Below are 25637 nucleotides of genomic sequence, written 5' to 3'. Positions count from 1 at the left end.
CCTTCTGGATATAGCTGGATATAAACTCTGTAATGCTTTTTATAATTTTAAATAATAAAATATCTAAATCGTATATGCTGCTGGGAATAGCCAATTGTAAATGTAATAAGCATATAATGTCACCACACAGATGAAAAGAGGATGTGTCAGTAAAAGAGAAACAAGGATCCCATTATTTTGTTAGGACATAAAGATCAGGACTTGGGCAGCTACACAAAATACTTTTACTAGCTGGGCGTTCTCGTTCTCTCGCTTCCTCATTTTTTTCTTTAAAAAACACTAGACTATTAAGGCATTATTTTCAGATTACATTTTGATTACTTGCCTCTGTAGATCTCCTGCAACAATTTCGTTGTTAGTTGACTAGTTGTGTTAAATTTTGTACATGGTGCTGGAGAACCCAAAGAACCAGCAGCTAAAGAGGATGTTCAATAACATATTTTACCAATCAAATGACATTTGAACTTGATTAGATAGTCGCAAAGTAGATTTTGATATAACAAAGGTGCCTTGAAAACAAAAGTGTAAAAAAATCTCACAGGTGATGCCCAGGCCTCTGGGCTTCCCTCAGTAGCTCCTGAATCCAAATCTTGAATCTTCTTAATCTCTTGAATCTTCCTAATTAGTTAATTCTTATAGTTATGCCAAATTAAGGGTTTGAGTGTGCAGACTTAGTTATTATATTCACCTAGAGCAGTATGTTAATTACTTTCTACATTACTTGTTTAAGAGGTACTCATAATGCAATGGAAGTAGCCCATCAAGTGGAACATGATTTAAAGTTGACAAATGGTATGTTTAAATTCATACCCTTTATTTTAGATTAAATTAACTTCCACTTGTAAAACATCACATTATAAACATTGTTTTTCTGGTAGTGTAGGGCCTACCTTTTTTACCTTACTGTTCTGTACAGGTCTACTCAGAAGTAAAATCCCATGAATTTCATTGAGGCTTGCACTCAGGTTAATTGGGAAAGGGGTACAATCTTATTGAAGCTGTTTTGAAAATAGTCAGAAATATATTATTGCAACTGCCCTGATAATAGAAAATAATAGCATTTCATGTGAATGGTACTCTTAGGGGCAAAGCAGACTGGCAGCTAGGAGAGGGCCACAATCAGCCTGGAACCATGGCAGGCGCATGGTGGAAGTTAACAGTGTTCTGTGCAGTCATGCTGGCCGCACGACCCACCAGTGTCATCTTTGGACAACACTGGCTCTTTGGCTTAGTAGTGGAAATAAGCACCACTCCCTACAGTCGGACATCACTTGGCCACCCTGTTAAAGAGGAAATGTTTACCTTTACCATAAACCAGATTAGATTTTTTTAAAAATATGACACAAATGTAGAACAGAAGAAAAAGAAATTCAGATAGCTTGCCTAAAACTAGGCAAGGAAAGAATAAATCTAATAACTCTAGAACAAACAGGGGTGCCAGGTCAGGCAAAGGCAACCTCCACTGTACAAATCTTGCTCAAAAAAAACCCCTCTAATAGGGCCAGTGGCATCACCTGACTTGGTGACACCTGGTGCGGGGGGCCCACCGGGGGTTGGGACTTCTAATATTGCACACCGCATGGGAGTGCATGTGTGCACAAGTGAATTGCGTGTCTGGCCCCACAGTGAACAATGCCTCACAGCAGCCCTGTCAACATGTCCAAGGCCTCATGGCAGCCCAGATGCAAATACACAAGGCCTCGCGGCAGCATGGATAATACACCCAAAGCCTCACTGCAGCCCAGACACAGTGCTCAAGGCCTTGAAGGTCTGGACAAGGTGCACAAAGCCTCGTGGTGCCCTGGACAGGGCATACAATAGCCCGAGAAAGCCCCACGGGGCGAAAGGACCAACTGGGTGTCACCCCCTCTTTTGAGGCATTACCCAGCTTCTGGGTTGTAACCCCCCTTCTGGGGTGTCACCTGGTGCAGTGCACCCACCACCACCTGCACCTCCCCAAATGATGCTACTGTACTAGGTTCACCTTAGGATCACCATAAATTAGGAATTACATGAAGGCACACAACAATAATAAAAACAGCGTAATAATTAGGAACACACAAACATTTTTCATTGTCTTGCCTTGAGATTCTTCCCCCTCATCCTAAGAAATGGAGAAGTGGGCCTATGCCCTGAGACCTAAGTTAGCAAGATTTGCATTAAAGGTTGCCTGTGAGTTAGCATGTCCCCTTAAAACCATTTCATATATTACCATGTATTCCATGCTATTTAAAGAATCTCATAATGTTTTTGCTATAGCTCCATGCATGGGAGCTAGCCAATGTGGGAATACGTATTCCATGCTATATAACAATTCTCATAAAGTTTTTGCTGTAGCTCCATGCATTGGAGCCATCCCTAAAATACCTTTGCCTAAAGATTTTTTTCCTAACTGCTGCCTATATTGAAGTAACCATATGGTTTTCAGTTAGTCTGTCTTCTCAGCATTGAAGATTGGAGGCTGTAACTTGCATCTTTAAAACCATAGTGATAATTTAATACTAAATTCTTTATCTAGTAATTTAATCCTTTGGGATGGGATGGAGCCATGCATGCATCATACCAAATTCCCACATTACAAAGGTGCCTGGTTTCTTTTGCTTCCTGCTTTTAAGAAATCCTGCTTGGAAAGTTAGGCAATAGATTGCAAAAGTAACATCTGCACCCTCCCATCTTCACCAAGGTATTGCCTTCATTGTATTTCTGTTTACTTCCTGGTACAGTTGCTATGAAACTCTTTGGAAACTACCATTTGTGTTTACTAAGGGAAGAAAGAGGATAGGTTTAAACAGATTTCATTTTAAAAAGAGAAGTTGCTTAGCATTTGAATTTGCTATGTAACAGCTGATTAGACAACATAACTGGTGTCTAATCTGATGTTATAAACAGTACGTGCATTGTGCTTAAGCAATGATAAGCCAGATGGTTCTTCACCCTCCCCTATCCTTCTGTGTTTTCTTCATAGCTGTGTGTTGTAGTGATTGCAGCATGCAAACTACCCAGTGATTCTAGTTGAAGTATGTTGAGCATGAAGATCGGTTCCTGTTCTATGGAAACCATACTTGGATTGTTTTATAGATACAGCCTCTGTGAAGATGGTTTATCCATTTTCGAGCCATTAAATCGTGGGATGTCTGCTTAAAGGATGATTTAGCTATGTCCATGAACAAATTCATAAATGAAGAGGAAAAGTTTGAATCTGATTGTAATAATGAATGTAGGCACAGATGTTGCGAGAACCTGGATATCTTGGAGGAAGGTATTTTACCTTGTCTACTACTTATGTATGAACATATGAAATCGGTTTTGTGTTTTTTATATAGACGTGTTAACAGACCATACTATTTTGGCTTTAAGATTGTGCAAGAGCATCTTTTCATAGCAAACTTGAATTATATAATTTCTCCGCAAAAAGGTGATTGTTAAATGCTGTACTTTTATTCAATAAAATGAAAGCTGCATCCTTTTGAAATATTAAAGTATAAATATTACCTGTTTAGAGATATGATATGTGTAGCCTAATAGAAAATAATAGTATAATTAGATTATATTCTGAAGGGTCCATAAAACATGCTTCTGGAAATGTCTATTATTTTCTGAAACTCCATGATGAATGATAAAAACACACAGCTCACATTTGGGCCAGAGAGTACAGAGACAGCAACAGAATTTATACTAATGTGTGGTTGAACTTATACTAACATGGGATTGGATTTTAATGGGATTCTTGTCCTTACAAACCACAAATTAGGTTTTGTGGGGGGTTTGCCTTTTATAGTAATCAAGTGATGGTGGTGATGGTATTCTATTCTGAAACAGGTCTTCTGTAGCAAGTGTATATTCCATGAGACTTCAGCTCTATACTTAGCAAAGGAGGAAAATGTGAGAAAAATCCTTATACTGTATGTCCTGAGAGGATGGAGAAACTGATATTCTTTCTTGAACAGTTTTACATTGCCTTTGAACATGACTTGAATGCTTGACAGCATGTGTTGCTTCCTATGTACAGGCTGCAAGTTGAAGTCTAGTATATGGGCTGTACCTTCTAAAATTGTTAGTGGACAGAATTATTCTTATGTCACTTTGTAGTCTCAATACAGAAAGAGAACAGTGGAAAGACGTATGAATTTGTGGCAATGGATAGTGATTTGTATTTGTCTTTCAGAATAGATAGCATGGATTATTTTAACAAACAAGGCATTTCTCTGAGACCTAAAACCAAATCTCTTTAGGAAAATACCTTTGTTTCTAAGACAGCCTTACTTTCTCAGCTGAAATAGAGCAGAATAAACCTTGTGGTTGGGGGTAAAAGTTCACGACTGAAGAGTTCATTGCATAAGAGAACACTGAAAATGGGCTTCTTAAGTACAGTATAACATATGGCACTGGAAACAGATTACGTCTTAGTCTGATTGCTAAATCTTTTAAAGCCAAACGTAAACTGGAATTTGTTAAGATAACACATTATCTTTTCAATAAACATTTAATGATTTGCAGTCTTTGCTACGGCCTTTGTGGAGACAAGTTTTTGTTTTTTAAAAATTGCATTGCTTTCCACCAGCTAAATTGAAATGAATGCCAATCCTCTTTATATTTGCACCTTCATTTCTAAGGCATCTTCACATTGCAAAGTTGCTCCTCAAATATTTTCTTTTCTCATTTGTATTTCAAGATGTAAGGAAAATATAGAACATGACAAGTGGAACCTATAGCAAATTGTTGCAATTTGGAGTACTCTTTTCCATTTACTTTTCTTTCTGGTTTTCCATTTACCATCAGCATTCCATATCTTTGAAAGTTCTTTAGCCTTTACTTGACTTTATTGCAGGGGAGGGAATGTTCATGTGAACATTTAGCATTTTTGTTCCTAAAAGTCATTTGTACCTCTGCCAACTGTGAAGTTCCCTGAACTTGCTGATTCTTCTCTCTCTCTTTGCCACCCCCTACCCCCAAATGCATTACTTGACTGTGTAAGAAGTGGCACTTAGAGGGCTGAGTTCTTTGCCATTATATACGATAACATTATGTAAGGAAAAACTGCACACCGGCATTGCATATAAAAAAAACAGAAATTAAAAGGTGGGGTGGTGAACTGCTGTTGTACAATTGCTAGGGCTGTAGTCGAAATTTCAGAGGAAAGAACTGGCAAAACCACCTTTGAGTATACCTTGTCCACAAAGCCCTACAATTCATGGGGTTGCCATAACAGGTGAAAGACAACTTGCAGGTAAATACACACACAGCACCTCCAGAAAAGCTAAGTGGGGCAATAATAATGAGTTACTGCTATTAACGTTAGTACAGTATGTTGAAAAGCAGGTTAAAGACAGACCCATAGAATACGGGCCATTACAAAGTATTAAAACCATATAGAAGTGGTGACAAACCATTGTTCTTCTGTTTTTGGGCTACCTGGCTTGTCTTAGCTGTTTTAAGAAAGAACTAAGCTACCTTGCAAAGAGAGATTCTCTCTATCTTTCATAGTCATTTAGACTAGGGTGTGGGGTGTGTATGTCTTTGAACTTTTCAGACCTCTGTAGTGATGTTATTCACTCTCCTAGATACCTATTCATAGCTATTCATAGCATTTAGTGCTCTCATGCAAAGTGATTGGTTAATTCTTGCTGAAAGTCACATTAAGTTAGCACACCATACACCAGGGGTGGGAATTTTGCAGTTCTCTGGGAGTGCAACTGCAAATCCCAGCAGTGCTAAGTCAGCACAGCCAATGGTGAGGCATGCCAGAACATCTGGAGGGACATACAGTTCCCAGTCTTGCCATAGACCAGTGTGTGTCCATTTAAAAAACAAACACTTTCCCCTCTTCACAAAAGACTTTGATCCATCTATTGAGTTACCCCAAACATGTGCCATAAAGATTCCACATGCAGTGGAATATTTTGGTAGATGTTCTACAGTGCATCCAAGATCCAAATCAGTCCTAGTGGATGTCAGCTGAGTTGATGTTTTAGAACACTGATTCCCAAACTTTGGTTCTTCAGATGTTTGGGATTTCAATTCCCAGAAGCGCTAGAAAACTTGGCCAGTCAGGAATTCTGGGAGCTAAAGTCCAAAACATTTGGAAGCCCAAAGTTTGGGAATCACTGTTTTAGATGGAGAACAGTCCCCCAAGATCACCAGTCATCTGGCTGCAAGTCAGTAATGATGGATATACTTTCTTTCTGGGAAGTTTGTCTACTCTGACTGATCTTATAATTGAAAAACCATTTATAAGTTTACAAAGTTCTCCAAAACTGAGATTAAAAATTGTGAAAATAAGATCACTCAAAAAGATTATGGGAAAGGAAAAAAATGTACTGGCTTACCCACCACCACACTTTGAAGTAAAGAGCTCAGGGTGACAGTCTCACTGAACTCATTATTCTGCCTTTCAAAATTTAATTTGTCCTTTCTTTAATGAGAATATTAATTAGTGTGGGAGTTTCAGAGGTGCATAAAATAATCTACCTCTTGTTTCAAAAGTGGGCTTTGTTGTGTGTGGGTTTTGGGGTTTCTTTGTTGGTTCTCTTGGGCTTTTCCTCCTCACTTAAATGTGCCTGATCTCCCTCCATCTGCCTTCAATCTATATATCTTATCTGTTCATCCATCATCATACCCCAAAGCTTAGAAACTTGCACAATCTGTTTAACTCACAACAGTTTAACAGTTCTCTTTCACAGATCTTTTACAGATCTATTACAGACACGATCCCTTTTCTTAAGCGCTTTGTCTTTTCATGCACACCTTCACCCACTGTTTCTTCCCTCTTTCCAGTCCCGCACAAGTTCCCTCCTCATGGATATTCTCTCTCAAGAGTGCTGTTTTTCCTTGAGAGGGCAAGCCCTCTTTTAATTCAGGGCTTGCTGATCATTGCTCTTTGTCTGGATGGTGTACTTTTTCTATGAGAGCACCTTCAGGGCAAGGAGGGAAGCAGTGCTGTTGTCACTGCTAGGACAGGAAAACAAAGAAGATAATGCATTAGAGAGGGGTGGGAGGGGTGGGGAAGAAATGCTCACTTTTTTTCCTGGTAGATACCTGTGGCACCCACTCTTCTGAGGCATGCCTTAGAACAGTACTTCTTAACTTTTTGGGTGGTGGTGATGGTGGTCATGTACCCCTTTGGGAATCTGATGAAAATTATGGGCCCATGTAAAGAATGCCAGTCAGTTCAGGGACCTTCTGAAGCCCATTCATGGACCTCACTCAAGGTCCATGGACCACAGACTAAGAGCTTTTGGATTGTGCTGGATCAGTTGATGAGAGGGCTAATCCCCAAAGGTTAGGATGACTTTTTTCTGAATTATTTGCCTGTTGTTTTCCATGGATTTATACAATATCTGGAGTTGTATCTTGAAAGATTTATTTCTTTAACAACTACATGGTTTTGCAAGGTCCTGAACCATCTAACTTTTCTCTTGGTAGTTAGCACCTTGGTCGTGCAAAAGGGTAACATGATTCATTTTGTGTCTTAAACCCAGTTTACACAATTCTCTTCCAAAGACATCCAGAAATGTCTTCAAGTTGGCTGTCAACTTATGGTGACTCAATGAATTTTCTAGGGTTATCTTACACAAGGAATGTTCAGAGGTGGCATTGCTATTTCCTTCCTCTGAAATATTGTCTACAGCACCCGGTATTTGTTGGCCCTCTCCTATCCAGAGTTAACTTAGCTGATCTTAGCTTCTAAGATCAAATGATATCTGGTCCCTTTAGAGAATTTAGGTGGACCTCTGTAAATGATACAATTCAGTATTTGCTATCTGTTAAAGAATCAATGAAAACTTTCCTGCTCAAAACTGATATGTAAAACAAAACTTTCAGACATTTTATTTCTTTATTTACATATATACATTAATGGAATTTGATAATTCTTACTATGCACAGAATACACGTTAATCAGCATGTTGGATTTGCATTTTGTCATATACAAAGAGCAAATCCTCTGGGTGAATTGTTTGTCCTAATATTCCTGTTAAAATTCTTATCTTTCTCTTATCTTAAAGAAAGATAAGAATTTTAACAGGAATATTAGGACAAACAATTCATAGCCTTGCCTCCTGAGATTTAATAGTGCACATGAATATTAGTCAGTGACTGAATAATCAATAGATATGGTAAAAGGAGCAATATATTGTTGGCATGTTTTGCTTTTAAGATTCTGCTTGATGGCTTCTTTGTTTAGTCTAACAACCTCCTTAAAGGAAACAACACAAAAAGGGTTTGAGCACTTTCCTAACTGTTGCCAAAACCTTTTGTCTTGCTGACAAACTGAAGCCACAAAGCATGAGGCATGGTTTTTGATTTTGGAGCCTCCTTGTATGCAAACTACTGAAGCATATGCTAAGCAAATTATCATGGCAACATTCCTTTTAGATTAAGTAGCAAAACACCTACATAGAATCTGAAGTTCTCTATTGTGGTGAGGCTTTACTAGCTATGTAATTAGTTTGTACATGAAGTGCAAGCGATCTTCTGATAGTACTGTGTGAATTGGGTATTAATAAATGTAAAATAGCCATCATCTGTGCCTCTGTACAACTCATATGGCTATTTTTCAGTCTTTTCTCCCTAAATGGATATTTGGTGATAATTTATTATTGTTTCATTAGGAATTTAGTCTTGTCCACATAATTTCACATTACCATATCAGTATGTGCTTCAAGGCACCAGATCCCATCTGATCTTGGAAACTAGGCAGGACCAACTCTATTTAGTATTTGGGTGGCAGACTGTCAACAATTACCAAGGTGCTGTAGGCTATATTTCAGAGGAAGGAACTGGCAAAACCAGCTTTTGAATATTGTCTAAGGAAAATGTATGAAATTTAACAGGTAACTTGAAAGTGCATGTGCACACACAGGCATGCACACTTCATATGTTTGATAGTACAATTTTCCATATTTATTCATGGTGTTAGTAAACAGTTACTTTGCCCTCTATGAAAATGTCTCTCTACTCCACCTATTGTTCTTCCTGATGATTTTATGTAAAAGTTGGGTATGCAAATTTGTCAGTGTCTAGTTTCACAAAGGATTTAACAATGCCAGTTAGTTGAGTCATGTTGCATGACACCTTTGTGGTACAGAAGAGCCTGGAGCAGTTGTTGGTATCATATGAGTTGTGAGGTCATAGAATCATTGTTGGAGGGGTCCCATGGGCCATCAAGTCCCTTCTCCATGAAAAATCTCCAGCTAGAGCAGGGATTCCCAAAATCTGACCCTCCAGATGTTTTGGACTTCAGCTCCAAGAAGCCTCAGCCAGTGGTCTGTGATTCTGGGAATTAAAGTCTAAAACACCTGGAAGGTCAGAGCTTGGAATCACTGAGCTAGAGCATTCCCAGAAGGTAGCTGCCCAGTCTCTTTTTGAAGATATCCAGAGAAGGAGAAGGAAACCGGTTCCATTAACAAATTTCTCTTACTATCAAAAAGTTCTTTCCAATGTTCAATTGAAATCTACTTTCCTTTAACTTAAATCCATTAAACCTGGCCCTATCTTTGGAACAGCAGAGATCAGGCCTGCACCCTCCTCTCTGTGACAGCCCTTGAGGTATTTAAAGAGTGCAGTCATGTCACTCCCAGTTTTCTCTTCATGAATGCTGAACTTGCCCAACTCTAACAACCTTTTCTCATACATAAGACCTCTCCTTATGTAGAGAGATCTTGTAGCACCGTTGAGACTAACTAAAAGGAAGACTAGCAGCTTGAGCTTTCATAAACTTAAGTGGACTTAAGTCTTTTATGTTTAAAAGTGGTGTTGGTGTTAAAGCCTCTTTGGCTGAATGGCCAGCTCAGTGACCTCCTCAGCTCCATCCATGCTTGAGTCTCACTTTGGATCTGCTTTTCATATCCTGGAAACTAATAAGCCCTACGCCAAGAAAGTATTTCATCCTAATGCCAAGGGAGTATTTCATCCTAAACCAAACTCCTTTTGCCACATTTCTCCTATTGTCTCTCATGATCTCTGTGAAAGCATGGCCAGTCATGCCATCATAGTCCACCAGAAGTCCAGGAAGGACATACTGACATAAGCACTTACTTTGAAAACATATTGCTTCCCACAATATGCTGCACCCTTCCCTCCTACACCATATTCATCTGCACTTGCTATAATATATTTTGATTATCAGTGGAAATAAGAGCACAATTCTGTTCCTAACTTCTAATGTATTAGCCATTCTTCCAAGTTTTGTGTCATCTGCAGACTTGTGAAGTATTCCATCCACTTAGTCATCAAAGTCATTGATAAGAATATTGAAGAATAATGCCCCTAGGACAGAACCCCGAAGCACTCCATTCAATACTTCCTTCCAGTTTGAAGCACAGCCATTGATGACAACTCTTTGAGCATTGTTTTCCAACCAATTATGGATACCAGCTAGGATTTTGAACACTGTGTACCTAAAAATGGTTATGTGTCCTGTTTGCATACATATGGTCAATTTCAATGTGTCAGAGTGTTTTTACTGTTCTTATAACAAAGTGTGAAATTTCATATGGACATATATTGATGATGCAGTTTCTTTGTCACTCTTCCCTCTGCACATAGCCTTGTGTATCAGTGTATGCCTCTATTAAACTGAAGGATGGAGGAGTAGGTTAAAAAACAATTATGGAGAAAATGCTCTATGGCCATGACACTCTATCCTGAACCTAAAAAATGCTTCTCCCTGTGTGTCTCCATATGTTTGTGTGTCCTTATGTGAACACCTGTGCAGCACCTAGACTTCCCATAGCCTAGTTCTTGTTCACACTGGAAAACTAATGTTTATAATTTCTACTGCCTTTCTGTTTTTCAATCTGAAAGATAAATTTTTGTGTGATTTTTTTTCAGCTAGTCTTTTACTAGGGTCAACTTATCAGGATTTGTATTTAAGATAACAGTTTGGAATTTATTTGGAAATATTTGTTTTATACTGATTGGTTGGCTTCCTCAGGATTCATTTTACAATTGCCAAATATCTGTTATGGTTGTGTGAAATTGTAAATACATTTGCCAATAGCTGATTCAGTTGTCATCTGAATAGAAGACTGCTGTAAGGTGAGCAGTTCTTCACAGCACATTTATCTTTTACAGAATTTCTATCAAGGATGAGATAGAGAACAGATGTTTTACAGACACAATTGAATTCATTAATGACTTCCAGATTAATTTTGCTACATGAACAGAGAAAACCTGATGCTGTAAATTAAATATATTTCTTGTACCATTCCTAATATGCTGAGGTAATGCTATTTTAAAACCTTTTCAAAAGGGGAAAAAAAGCACTGGGAATATCTGTCTTGTGTAGCTAATCATTACAGTATGGGGGATTATTGTTGTCATATGCAAATGATAATGATTTATTATTAGATATTGTTGACCTATGATCTGCATGTGTATGTGTGGACTGTGGACTGTGGAAGCATTTCAATGACCAATTCAGTGCTTTATTATTCCACCAATTACTGTGGTGCTTAACCATCTAAAAATGTTTAATGGGTGGTACTTTGACCAGGAAAAAACATTGCGTGATTGGTATTACAGCCAATGTATTATGACACCTTTGCTAGTTTTTCATGATAAAACGATAACAGTTCATGGACTTGAAATGTACAATTTTATTGAGTTTAATATTTGTTGAAATTTTCATAGCCTTTCTTTTTCAAATTTATGTACTATCTGGAGGCTATAAAGCAGAAAAGAGGCTGACCACTACCAGCTGTGGAAGACATAAAACCATGGTCCTAAGCCATTTTGTAGCAGACATTTGAATAACCCTTTCTGCAACCCAGAATCAATTTGTATAACAGGCTTTTTCATAGTCCAGATACCACCACTGATCTCACAATACTTCAAATACTGATGAAATTCCTACATGGCAACATAGCTCAGTGTTTTATCAGTGCAGTTGTCACATATGGCAGTCTTTATGTTTTCTACATTGTCGAAATTCTCTTGCAGTTGAAGCAATTTGTACAAAAGGTATCACACTGAAAATATGGAGTAAACTCTTACTCTTAAAAAAAAAAATCTAAGGAAGCACATGCTAATAACATAAGCGTTTATTTTGAAGACATGATGTTTCCCACAATATGCTCCACCTTCCCTCCCACACCATATTCATCTGCACTTGCTATACTATATTTGGATGATCAACAGAAATCTCTTCTTCAACAAGGGCACAGTTCCACTGTGACATCTAGACCTATAATAACAACAACAAAACTATAATCATGTACATTTGTAATGCAGGCAGTTATATCATAAATGGGACACTCCCATGGGCAGAGCCAAGGTCATTTGCCTCAGAGAAAATTGATAAGGTTTGGTATGTGCTGTTGATTCTTTCGTGTTTTCTTAATGAGTTCTGAAGAAATGGCTTTAAGATGGTCACAGATATAATGAAATGTCAATATGCAGCGAAGGTCATATAGCACGTAAGGTGCCAGAGAAGTAAGGAAAAGGAGACATAATATTTAGTTTTGCTTGCACACTGACAGGCTTTTGCTTCAGTGGTTTTTAATGGCTGGCTCCTCTGCCCACCCAGTAAAAAAACTCTGTTAAGGGAAATGAAAGGCAAAAAAGACTACTGTTGGTCCTCCACATTTGCAGCTTTGACATTTGAGGAGTTGATTATTTGCGGTTTTGATTAATATGTTCTCTCTAGGAATCTCTAGGTCCTCCAGCGCAACTCTGTGAGAACTTGACCATGGAGTTGTGCTGGAGTACCTAGACGTTCCTTAAGTAAATACTTCTGTCGGCATTTGTAGGTCCTCCAGCGTGATTCTATGGTCAATAAATCAATAAAAGTATAGTGATTCTACAATCATAGAATCATAGAGTTGGAAGAGGCCACAATATTCTAGGTGGGGCCTGACCAAAGCATAATACAGTGGCACTATTACTTCTCTTGATCTAGACACTATACTTCTATTGATGCAGCCTAAAATAGCATTGGCCTTTTTAGCTGCCGCATCACACTGTTCACTCATGTTCAACTTGTGGTCTACTTGGACTCCCAGATCCCTTTCACATGTAGTCTCATTCAGCCAGGTGTCCCCTATCCTATATCTGTGAATTTCATTTTTCCGCCCTAAGTGCAGTACCTTACATTTCTCCCTGTTGAATTTCATTTTGTTAGCTATGGCCCAGCTTTCTAGTCCATTCAGGTCATTTTGATTTTTAATCCTGTCCTCTGGTGAGTTAGCTACTCCTCCTAATTTGGTGTCATCTGCAAATTTTATAAGTATGCTCCCAATTCTGTCATCCAAGTCATTGATAAAGATGTTGGATAGCACTGGGCCCAGGACAGAGCCCTGTGGGAACCCACTGGTTACTTCTCTCCAGGTTGAAAAAGAACCATTGTTGAGCACCCTTTGGGTTCAGCCAGTCAACCAATTACAAATTCATATAACAGTTACATTTCTAGCCCACATTTTACTAGCTTGTTTGCAAGAATGTCACGGGGAACTTTGTCAAAGGACTTACTGAAATCAAGACATACTGTATCCACAGCATTCCTTTCTTCTACCAAGCTGGTAATTTTATCAAAGAAAGAGATAACATTTGTCTGGCATGACTTGTTTCTCTGAAACCCGTGTTGACTTTTTGTGATTATGGAATTGCCTTCTAGATGTTCACAGACTCCCTGTTTAATGATCTGCTCTAGAATCTTTCAAGGTAACCTAGTAGGTTTCCATGCCAAGCCAGGATTCAAACCCTGGTCTCCAGAGTTGTAATCCCACATTCAAATCACTACACCATGCCCATTTACTTGAAACGCCTCCACAGCAGACTGGGAGAAGATTGGTTACTTCATGTGAGTAACAAGCATTATTTCTTTTGTTTTGTTCTAGTTTTATGTGCTGAAAGAGTGGGCCAGATGACTAAAACATACAATGACATTGATGCTGTTACACGTCTTCTTGAAGAGGCAAGTATCCAATGTTCAAGCAGAAAAACAAAATGAATTGTTAAGATACTCCAATGCCAGCAGGTAAACAATGGCAGGAAAAGTATGAAGTAAACGGTGTTATATTTGATGCCGTACTTCATTTTTAATAACTAGAATAGAACACAGTAGAGCTCACGTTAGATAAGGCTAAAACTCATTAAAAGCAGTGGGATGTAGGATAGCTCCAACAAGACTGGTCAAGCAACTGCTTGAAGGCTTTTTTGTTTAACAATTAATAACAGATAGAATTCCTAAGCCAATACATTTTAAAGAATAATTTCCATTCATTCTGATCTGCTTCTATTGAATACAAAATTAAACTGAATTCATTATGAGAAAATAAATATGAAGTTATTGCTGATGGATTCCTGGCTTTAGGCAAATTCTGTGACTGTGGTACCCTGACCATGGGCATATTTATTTCAAAATAAGTCCTGCTGACTTTCATGGTATTTCCATCAGTGTATCTTTCAAATCATAGGCATTCTTGTAATTTTAGGGATGCTGACATGGATTATATCATACTGAAATTCCACAGATCTAAGAGTAACTCAATGTAAAACTAAGGCTGAAGTGGGAAACCATAAAAAAAAGTTGAGCAGCATTGATCAAATAACTGTTAAGGTTAACTTCTCAAAGCTTTATGCTAGGATGGCAACCTACTTTATTGATCAACATGTTCAAGTTTGATTAAATAACTTTACCACCATCTTTAAAGTGAACCTGAAAGGCCAGCAGTGTGTAGGAAGGCCAAACAAGCAGTATATTTCTCAGATACGTTTAGACCACTTTTTCAGTAATAATTAGATGCTTTCCTTAAGGGAGCTTCTACCCAGAAATATACAGTCAGCCCTCCATATCAGTGGAGATTCCATTCCAAACCTTCCCACCCCATGGATAGTAAAAAACATATGACCTCAAGTCCCATTAATGTCAGTGGATGTACAACCTGCATGCGGCCATTTTGGTGCAGCTGCGTATATGTACCGCCAGTAACAATAATGGGGTAGGGCCATCTGCAGATGGGTAGCCTGCTGATACAGAGGGCCAATTATACAGTGGGGCTTTGTTATCCGCTGGGGTTTGGTTCCAGGATTCCCCGTGGATGACAAAATCTGTGGATGCTCAGGTCCCATTAAATCTTATTTATTTATTTACAGTATTTATATCCTTCCCTTCAGCCCTAAAGGCTCTCAGAGCAGCTGAGATAATAATGACAGAGCAAAATGGTATCCGTTATATAAAATGGAAAATCAAGGTTTGCTATTTGGAATTTATACTCTTTTTGAATATTTTCAAGATGTGGATGCTTGAATCCATAAATAAAAACCCATGGATAGGGAGGGATGACTGTATTCAGTTTCTGCTGCAAACAGTCTAAATTCTGGATGGTGATGTTAATTTACTATCTTTATCCAGGTTCCTGAGCTTTACTTGCTATTATCCTCTTTTTAACACTTTTTGAACTATTGGAAACAAATAACTGCAGAGCTCTTGTGTCATAAACATATATCTACCAGTGCAATGAAAACTTTTTATATAAAGTACTTAGTAAGGCCCTATACAGACTGGCACTTTGTGTCAGCCTGTGGACAGAGTTAGGGTGCAGCATCCACATGCTGGACACCCTAACCCTGGCCCAGCGTGCCATTTTGGCATGCACAGGTTCACATGGCATGCACCATCATGATGCCCCTCTGGTTCCACATGATGCTGCACTGAAGGGGTGTCATAAAGCTGTGATGCCATGGCTATGGTGCCCCTTGGAGGGTGCAGAAAGGAGCTGCCTTTTGAGGTTCCTTTTTGCATTCTCAAGAGGCTGGATCAGGGCTGTGGCATGAGGTTGCCGCAGCCCCAATCCAGCCAGTAACGGGGCAGCCTATATAAGCCCCTAACTCTTTTGGAACATTCTACTACTACTTCCAAAGCTCACTAGAAATATTTGCCTCAGTTATGCATGTGAAATGCATGTAGTGCCAGTTACTATATTTAGATAAAAGACACAGTTTCTCATATGGTAAATGTGCACCCAATGAAGCTTTTTCACTGGTGATGCTGAAATATCTGGCACCTCTTAACAATCCCTGCAACTCAATCCCTCTTCTTGCAATGTGCAATACAAAAAATTGTATGGAAAAACAGAGAGAGAGAGGGGGGGATATAGCATTTTCCTCTCTCTTTTCACCTAATACTGCACCACACAAACTACAGAATATTAGTCCCTCAGCCTCAGTTCTGCACCTAAAATGCTGAAATTGTAACATTGACTAATTATCAAACATTTTGTTGTAAGGGCTACTGAGACAATGGTGGGATACAGATGGGCAAAAAGGGGTGTATTCATGACGTCATGAAGGTAGAGGCTTCAGACGGGCCTTACCTGAATGCCGCCATGAACACGCCCCCCGCACGCCCCAAGCGGGAAGAAGCGGCATTAAAAAGGTGCTGCTTTTCTCCGCTTCTTTTCCATTTGATGCGCAGCTGCGCAGCTCCGTCTGTAAGCTGCTGCACCGGTACGCCAGAATTGCTACGCCGCTAATTTAAGTTGCCCATTTAAAAGCTTCGAGTCAGCTGCATTGCATAATGAGTCGGGGTCCTGGAACATGCACAGTTTGCAGTCAGGCTTTAATTGCAGCGTTAGCTGCCATGCAGGTGTGGAAGCTGCAGCACAGCTGCAGCGCATTTTAAGACTCGTAACCCTAACCCTAACCCTAACCCTAGAGCAACATGTACGCATGAGCTGCTTGGAAAGTTTGGACTTTAAAGTGAACCCCTACACACATTCCTGTGCCATTTTCACCTAACAATAAAAACCACTAAAACTGTAAATATTTACATATATACAAGGGAGGTGATGGGGGATGGCAGGGGGACAGCGGTGGCAGCGGCGACAGCTGTGGCTGTGCATTGCAGATTCAGCAGGAGCGCGGGGACCAAAGGAGAGGAGGCATCCATGATGCTGGTGACACTGGCAAAGTGCAAGAGGACAAGGATGCCAACACCAGCTGATCACCAGCTGGCAGGAGACCACCATTGTTCTTGGGCAGAGCGGGGGGAAAGGTTTTAAAGGGGCTTGGGCACTTTAAATGTGCACATAGGCTTTCTGCCGCCGCTGCTTAGCGCTGCAGCTGCGCACCCGCCAGCCGGCAAAGGAAAAAAAAAAGGCCCGTTTTTGGCCGCCCGTGAGGAAGCTGCCTCTCTCTTTGCAGCGTCCTCCGAGGCGGCGGTTTGGAAACTGCGGGTCAGAAACGGCCCCAGGTGAGGCGTCTTCACTGCACCCCATGTGGAAGCCCCATCTCCTGAGCCACGCCCCTGGGGCGGGCGGTCTGGAGGCTCCGTATTCAGCAGAATACACCTCCAAGACGTCTTCCCCTGCCCGTCTGTAGCCCGCCATAGCAAGCAAATTATAACACTTAGAAAGAATGCTATGTAAATAACAAAGGCAAATAGACTATAAAATATGAATTAAGTTTCGTGGAAGTGCTTTACAGGTTTACTTTTACACTGACAGAGGAGGCACCAAATTGTGCCATAAAGCTGGCTTTCATTATCTTTCTCCAATTGCTTGCGTACACACAGTGCACCAGCTTTCCCAGATTATGTGCTTGTTTCTTGTGCAATAAAAGGAACAACAATAAGCACTAATTACTAGTTTCTTTGTTTCAGAAAGCAAGCTTTCTTGTTTTTCCAGGAACATAAATGAACTTGGTCCTTTCAAAAGGTGACTGTTTTCTACATGAATAAGTAATTGATATGAATCATTTTTCCTTTTTACAGAAAGAGCGGGATTTGGAATTAGCTGCTCGGATTGGCCAGTCATTATTAAAGAAGAATAAAACTCTAACTGAGAGGAATGAATTCCTTGAGGAGCAAGTAGAGCATATCAGGGAAGAAGTAAGAATACAACCCATGCCTAATAGTGACTTGCTTGTAATTCAGAAACTTCCTCTTTCCTATGCGAAATCAAATGTGTTTTGCTTTATTTGCTCTTTTGTTTTGCCATTTTCTCCTTGTCTGTTCTGTACCACTGTCAAGATGAGGGGCAGTCTGACTTATGCAAAATATTAAAAAAATATTTCTAAGCTGGGCCACATTTATTCATTAATTTAATAGCCTATATTTCTCCCAGTATGTGACCTAAGTCAACTGACATCTTAGATTAAAACAGAATAGAGCAAAAAAAACCATAATATTAAAAAAAAATTAAAGCGATCAAGGCAATGTATTAAAAGGTCCGCCGCTATTTCAGCTGTCCTTCTTTGCAACATGGCTCCTCTTTTCATCACTTGTTTCTGTTGCTGTGTGCCTTCAAATTTTTTCTGACTTATGGTGACCCTATCACAGGGTTTTCCTGGCAAAATTTGTTCAGAGAGGGCTTTTTCCTTTGTCTCCCTCTAAGACTGAGACTTGCCCAGACTGTATGCGTTAAGTCTTGCCCAACATTCAGGTTCCTCACCTCTTCAAAACATTGTTTGTATTGTGTTTGTATATATATTTGCTGATAATTCAGTTGTTCTGTTCAACTTGGCTCCTTGAGTGTGGACCAGAAATCATACTGTATCTGAAACTGTGTTCATTTTCAAAGCGAGCCTGCTTTATACTATGGTTTGTACAGCTACTTGTTTAACTAACCAGAATTTGTGGTTCTCTGCTCCTTGAGTAACTATAAGCTAAGATTAGGGGGAAATGAAACAAAAATTTACATCTCCTCCTCTAGGTCCTAGCTTGTACATAATTAGTTATAGGTTCTCACTAATATAGTTGTAAGTTAGAGGTCAAACAGATGGGAGGTAAAATGCATGCGCAGCCATGCTGGCACCAATCGCACTGGGGCTGTGGCAACCATACACACACACCAAGCCCCGATCTGGGTCATTGCTGTGATCCTTAAGGAGGCTGCTGGAAAGGAACGGCTTTCAAATGCTTCTTTTTGACCCAGTTTTTCCAGATTGGGGCGGCCGTGGCATGGCTTCTGGCCATGTTCGGGGCATGTGGGATCTAAATGCCATGCCCTCAATGTGGCCTGATGGAGGTCTTTTTATTCCATCTGTTTGAGGCCTTAGTGAGGAAAAAGTATGCTCCCTTAGTAGTATAAATCTTAAAATTTACTTTTATGGTGAAAGAGATGTAGCCACACTAAACAGTTATGAAAGAATAATAATGCTAGCTTGTGCTGCCTCACTTTCTTTTAGGTATGATTAAGCAACAGAGGTAGACAGGAGGAGAGTGTGTTTTGCAGTGCCAGCTAGTGACTTGACCATTTCAGATGTTTGTTTTTAATGTCTGTTTCTGATATACATTTTTAATTAAGTCACCATTTTCATTACTTGGAAGAGACATATTAGGAGGCAAGCCTGAGGATCACTCCAGCTCAGTCCTTACCTGTGTGTTTGTGAGTCTAGATGAAGTCTGAGAGTCACAGTCTGACACTTTCAATATCTTCCTGCAACCATGGAATCTAGAAACATTACCAGAGCTGAAATTCTGAACATTATATAACAAAGAAAAATTGCTGTTTGGATCTCTTGTTCTCTGGGAAGAATATCTGTATTCAGAGTTCAGTAATAAAAATGTTCTCTTTGAGTTTTATCTAGTACATAATGCTATGTCATAATATGTAAAGACCATTAGAAAAATGTGGAACATATGGTTGCACATTAGCAGATTTTCAAATGATCTGGCACATGCAAATTGTGCTTGCTTATGACTGCAAGAAAGGTATGCATATTTCCTAAGTGTGTTCCCTTGCTGAACTTGTTCATTTGACTGTTTTGAGGCTCTAAGGGCATTTGACTTGTCTCTGGTTTACATTGTTTTAACCCTTGTGATCCAGACATTTAATCCACAGTGCAGTTATTTTCTTTTTGTTTTATTTCCTTATACTTAGTCTTTCAAAACCTAACTTTCCTTTTTGTCCTGTGACATCCTCCTTTTGTATATTATCTTCAATCCTATTAAAATTTCATTTTTCCTTCTGTCTCAAGGACAGAGCCTTTCCCTCTTTCCTTTTCAAATAATTGCTACTAACGTCTACCCTGTACAACTCTTTCCAGTAGTACTAAATTATGAAAACTGAGACTCAGACGCATTTTAAAGCACTAACGAAAATGAGGTGAGTGCACTGGAGTGAACATTTTACTGTATATCCACATGCTTCAGACATTGTCTCTGGACGGTGGATTGTAAATGACTGTAAATTGCCTCTGAGAGCAGGTATAGCCACTTAGTATTATCTAATAGCATAAGCAAATGTATGGGTCATCTTGGCAGGTACTGCCAATCTTTGCTCTCTTCCATTGTTAAGAGAAATTCAGGTATTTGTAGCTGAGGTACAAGAAACACCTTCCTGGCTTTTTGGGAGTTACTAAAAAATCCTTAGCTGGGCCTAGTATTCAGAGGGTATCAATAGATTTTTTTTAAAGAGTTTCTCTATATTAGTTTTTTGTGGGGGTTTTGGACTATGTGGCTGTGTTCTGGAAGAATTTATTCCTGACATTTTGCCAGCATCTGTGGCTGGCATTTTCAGAGAATGCTGGCATGGGAGTGAGTGGGGTATATATACTGTGACCCTTGGTTGAGATGAAGTGATTTACATATTAATCTCTGTGTTGGTCTGTTGTTGAATAGCAAGGCCTCAGGGTGTCCATTTAATTAATGATCAGTTGTCTGCTGGGAAATGCCCCTGACTCTGGGTGGTTTTCATTTGCATGGGCTGGATCTTGATTTTGGTGTTTTTCATGACTGGTAGCCAAACTTTTTTACTTTAAGGGTTTTTTCTTTCCTGCTGAAGTTGTCCAGGTGTTTGTGGATTTCAATGACAGGCAATGGATTTACTAGCAGACCGTGAATCGTTGCCTTGCCATTCAACAACAGACCAACACAGAGGTTAACATGCAAACTGCTTTGTCTCAACCAAGGGTCACACAGTATATATATACTCCACTCATTCCCATCTGAAGATGCCAACCACAGATGCTGGTGAAACATCAGGAGTAAACTCTTCCAGAACACAGCCACATAGCCCCAAAACTCCACCAACAACTATAGATTCCAGCCGTGAAAGCCTTCGGCTTCACATTTCCTTATATTCATTCTTAGTTTCATTTACTTTAAGAATTTCTTTTATGAGCAGCTTAGAAAAACTGGTACCATTTTTCACTGTTGTCAGCTCAAGCCACAGGAGTTTGAGCCACTAACAAAATACATTCAGTTCATAGTCTTGATATGTGCACAAAATAGTTTTGGGTCTACCTCTTTTCCTCTTTATAATTTGGAGCAAAATCTCCTTTTAAGTGACATTATACTCAACATCGTTTTTTATATAGGCCAGATAATGTGAAAAATAATTTGGGGTGACTAATCGCACCTGCCCTTTTTAAAAAAAGCAACACTGTTCATTCAGAGTTTTGCCCACACCTTCAAGTTTAATTTGGTGAAAACCTTTCACTTACCAGGACTGCATATTAATGATTAAGAAGTTTTGTTGTTAAATTTTAACTGTATTTTGAAACATTGAAACTTTACTTTTTGAGTTAGCTCAGGATCAAAAATTAAACCCAGAATTTGATGTGTGTCTAATTTTGATTTATGGGCTGAAGTGCCAACTGTAACAGGAAATAGGCCTCCTGTTCTAAAAACAGAAAAGAAAAATTGAGAGAAACGATAAGATAAACAAGATATTTTTACTTCATCATGAAAATTATTTCTTTTACTATCTTTCTTTTGTATGTATGTACTATCTTCTTTTTTCTCTCTTACATTGTATCTGGCTACATGTGGCACTTGGGTTATCTGCAAACACACAGGATACATACCCAGAATGATGGCCCATCCTTTGTTTTTGAACCTAATTTGATAATAGAACAAACTCTCTTAAATCCAAATAGTTTGTATGAATTGGTACATTAGACTTTTTGTATTACCAACAAGATTTCTATGTAATTGTTGGACTCTTTTCTTTTCTCAGTGTACCTACAGCGGGTCTACCTCACAAAATAATATTGAGATATGAGACTGTACATTGCATATGTATTGCTAAGCCTTAGTTTGACTATAGAGACAGAATGAGTATGTGTAGGTTTCTACTGCCTACATCTCATTTGCAAGAGCTTCACTTCCCCCGCTTTTTAAAAATCGGTGTCTAATTCAAGATGGAGACATCTGCCATAGCAAGTGTTGAGGCAACACTTGCAGGAATCCATGGTGTTTCTTCTCTGTAGCTTTTGTAAATGTAGTCAGCAGTTAGGACTCCAGCCAAGAACTAGCCACCGTCCTTTGCAGACTAAGCATTATTTGATGTAAAGTGATGCTTGTAAAGGAATAGTGGTATTCTGTTTTTACTGGCTTACCTTGAGATGAAGTAACTTACTCATAGTTATCCCAGGGCACACTAAGTGCCACATAGACCTAGATAATCACACTTTTAGTATTTCGCTTGCAGTTGTATATGTTCTCACGTGTGGTTTACCACCAATTTTTTTTAAATTTTTATTTGGTGTACTACTATTTAATAACAGTAACTACAATTGTTATTACGAGGCAATGATAAATTGAATACTGTGAATGAAAAAAGGGCCAAGAATTACCCTCCTTTAGGTCCTAACAGGTGTTACATTTCTTGGTCTGCATTCCCCCCGCCCTCCAGAGAACATTTATTTTTAACTAGACTTATTAGCCTAAACCATATAATAGTCGACATAACTACCAGAGGTGTATTTGAAAGACATATGACATATTTTTCTTCTTCATTTGTTTAGGTTTCTCAATTGCGTCATGAACTGTCAATGAAAGATGAGCTGCTTCAGTTTTATACCAGTGCTGCTGAAGAGAGTGAGCCAGAATCTATCTGTTCAACTCCGTAAGTCTGAGATGGGATTTGCTATATCATACTATGTTATGGGAAGACTGTGCATTGCTGTGCCCCATCTGGCACTACCATGTGCCTCTTGCTTCCAAAATTGCTTACAAGCATGAGAGGTAGCATATATACCACAGCTCCAAGGCTTATGTCTACCTATATATGTATCTTATTATTAGATGTTGTTATTCTTGTTCTTATATCTGTGTGCACAGTCACAGTTTAGTGCACAATTTAGTGCTCCAGCTGCAATGTCACTGATGTTTTGCTAAACGCTTTAAAGCAAAACTACTTAGTATTTGTACTAAGACTCTAGAGGTAGACTCTATAAATGTTGACAGTTTTGTGGAAGCATTTAGAGCACTGTGAAGTTACAGACTGTTGGATCAGTTTCAGTTAATGTGTGCTGAGCATTTAATAGGATGTTTTTTAAAGTTAGCCCAACTACATATACTGTATTCATGCATTTTCCCTTCTTTGCTGGTGAAATCTACCAGAGGTGGGTAGAGAGAGGGAATGTTAAATGCTTTCTTTCAGGATGAAATTATGCAAATTGTATTAAAAGAGGTATTATGCCAGTTGCATTGAAGTGGGTCCCATTTTGAAGTGACACTATATGAATGTGAAAGGCGTAGACTCTGTTGTTTTCTGTGCGTTTTCCGGGCTATGTGGCTGCATACTGGAAGAATTTATTCCTGATGTTTTGTCTGCATGTGTGGCTGGCATCTTCAGAGGGTGTTGGCATGGAAATGTGTAGTGTGTGTGTGTGTGTGTGTGTGTGTGTGTATTTACTTGTGTGATCTTTGGTTGGGAGGAAGTGATTTACATGTTAATCTGTGTGTTGAATGGCAAGGACTCAGGGTGGGAAGATATGCGTGTGTATTTAATTGGCAATTCAATGGATTAGCAATCCAATGGCTAAATATTTCACTTTTCCAGTGATCTGGTGAGTAAAAATGAAATATAGGGTAGAGTTTCCAAATCACATCCAGAACCTGAAGCTCACACAGCAAGCACACCCCAGCAGCTTATCTCAGTTAAGGATGAAAGCTGGTCACCATGCCCATGTGGCAGCAAATTTGTATTTCTTTTTGCATCAAGATGTCAGCCATTTCACTTTTGTTGCAACCAACAGTAGCTCAGGCTCAAGCCAAGTGCCATCATTTTAAATAATTAGATCCAACAACACAGCAGCATTTCTAAACACATGTTAACATGATTGTTCAGTTCTTAAACAACAAAAGTGGGAAAGGGGAAGTCTTAGTTCACAGGCTGCTAAGTATATGGGCAGCTCTCAAGTAAATTGCTTGCCTTTCTCTTTTATGCCTGCTGTTTTATTCTTCTGTTCTTCCATGTATTGCATGATCAGCAATATCATATGGAGAGTAGAAGCTGATTTCCTTTTACATTTTGAATATAAGTTTCTCTGTGAGAAGTAAGTAGAATATAGGAAATTGCTAGGTTAGTAATTTTATTTTTAACTTTTCTGGAGCCCTATGGAAATACTGAATCTTAGACAGCCTCGGCTATTCGAATCTTATTCGCTCTAGCTGCAATGTATCTTTATCACAAACACTGCAGACAAAAAGGTTAAAATATGAACATTTTAATGTGTCTCTTACAGATTGAAAAGGAATGAGTCATCTTCATCTGTCCAGAACTATTTTCATTTAGATTCTCTTCAAAAGAAACTTAAGGATCTTGAAGAGGAGAATGTCGTGCTTAGATCAGAGGTAATAATATTTCACCAAAATTCCAAGTACCATGATTTTGCACCCCAGTTTTTATCAGAATTGATGTGCATTGGCAAATAGTTATAAGTACATAATTTTCTGTAGTCGATAATTGATAATGTATGCCTTTCAGCTACCCATCTGGTTTTCTGAGACAATTTTTGCAAATATTACAGGACTGTAGTACTCCCTGCCTAACTACTGGTTCATCCTAAAAGCTAGTGAGATGTTGAAACTATTCCTGTACTGGAGGTGATAGACAGTTGTGTCCACATGATGCTTTCCCCTTTCCTATTTTAACACATAGAAAAAGAAACATTGTGGTCTTGAAAAATGACTAAGAAATATATGAAATAATTAAATAATAGTATATATCAAATGTAAATAAAAATAGTTTGTCAAGGATCTGTCTATACGATATCCTTCCTGGTATCGACGGAGCCAGTATGGCATAGTGGTTTGAGTACTGGACTATGGTTCAAATATCAGCTTGGACACATAAACCCACTGGGTGACTTTTAGCAGGTCACACTCTCTCAGACTCAGAAAAAGGTGAAGACCGACTCATTTTGAAGAAATTTGCCAAGAAAACCCCATGATAGATTCACGATAGGGTAAAGACTGTTGCCTTCTCCCACTGTGGACTGGTTAGAATGGGACCCATTTGTGTTTCTAACAAAAGGGAGAGAGCTGTTTGTCACGTCAGTGCTGCTTGTCACTCATTCTCTTGTCCCTCTGGAAACAGTTGACCATGACCTGTCTGAGGAAAAAGAATGAGTATTGTCATTATGTGCTTACTCAGTTGCTGTCCCTTTTGCCTTGAGTTTTAGAGCACAAACATTAGCAAGTAAGCAGCAGAAGCTGGTGTTCCTTCTCCTAGCTAAGGTAACTGTTCAGGAGAGAGCACATGATCAAGTGGCTATGGTGGCAAGAGGAAGAAGCAGCCATGTTTGCTTTTGCCTGTTTGTGGGTGATCTGCAGGCAGGGAGGGAAGAAGAAGTGCTGCTTTTTGGCCTCTTCCTCTGGATTCTGCTGAAGAATGAGTAGATAGCACTGAAGAGAAGTGATGACCTGGTGGAAGTGTATCATCCCACCAAGCATGAAGACAATACTG

General features: G+C 39.2%; 1 protein-coding gene across 8 annotated transcripts in view; it reads left to right on the top strand.

The window, feature by feature from the left end:
• The window catches only part of TRAK1 (trafficking kinesin protein 1), a 94384-nt gene that overhangs the window by 33223 nt on the left and 35524 nt on the right, over positions 1 to 25637 (top strand). For 5 of the 8 annotated variants that reach the window (XM_089532750.1, XM_089532748.1, XM_089532751.1 and 2 more), the window contains 4 exons: positions 13836 to 13912; positions 17711 to 17827; positions 22690 to 22790; positions 24415 to 24523. In XM_089532750.1, the coding sequence (XP_089388876.1) occupies positions 13862 to 13912; positions 17711 to 17827; positions 22690 to 22790; positions 24415 to 24523 (378 nt within the window). In that variant the 5' untranslated portion in view covers positions 13836 to 13861. Of the gene's footprint in view, positions 1 to 3007; positions 3260 to 13835; positions 13913 to 17710; positions 17828 to 19986; positions 20046 to 22689; positions 22791 to 24414; positions 24524 to 25637 lie in introns of those variants that run through there. The other 3 variants (XM_089532746.1, XM_089532743.1, XM_089532749.1) reach the window with 2 other exon arrangements.

Source organism: Sceloporus occidentalis, unplaced genomic scaffold, assembly GCF_023333645.1.
Source record: "Sceloporus occidentalis isolate IW3139 unplaced genomic scaffold, rSceOcc1.0.p SCAF_7, whole genome shotgun sequence".
NCBI lineage: Eukaryota > Metazoa > Chordata > Lepidosauria > Squamata > Phrynosomatidae > Sceloporus > Sceloporus occidentalis.
Note: the sequence above shows the minus strand (reverse complement) of the source record. Positions and strands in the feature narration are given on the sequence as shown.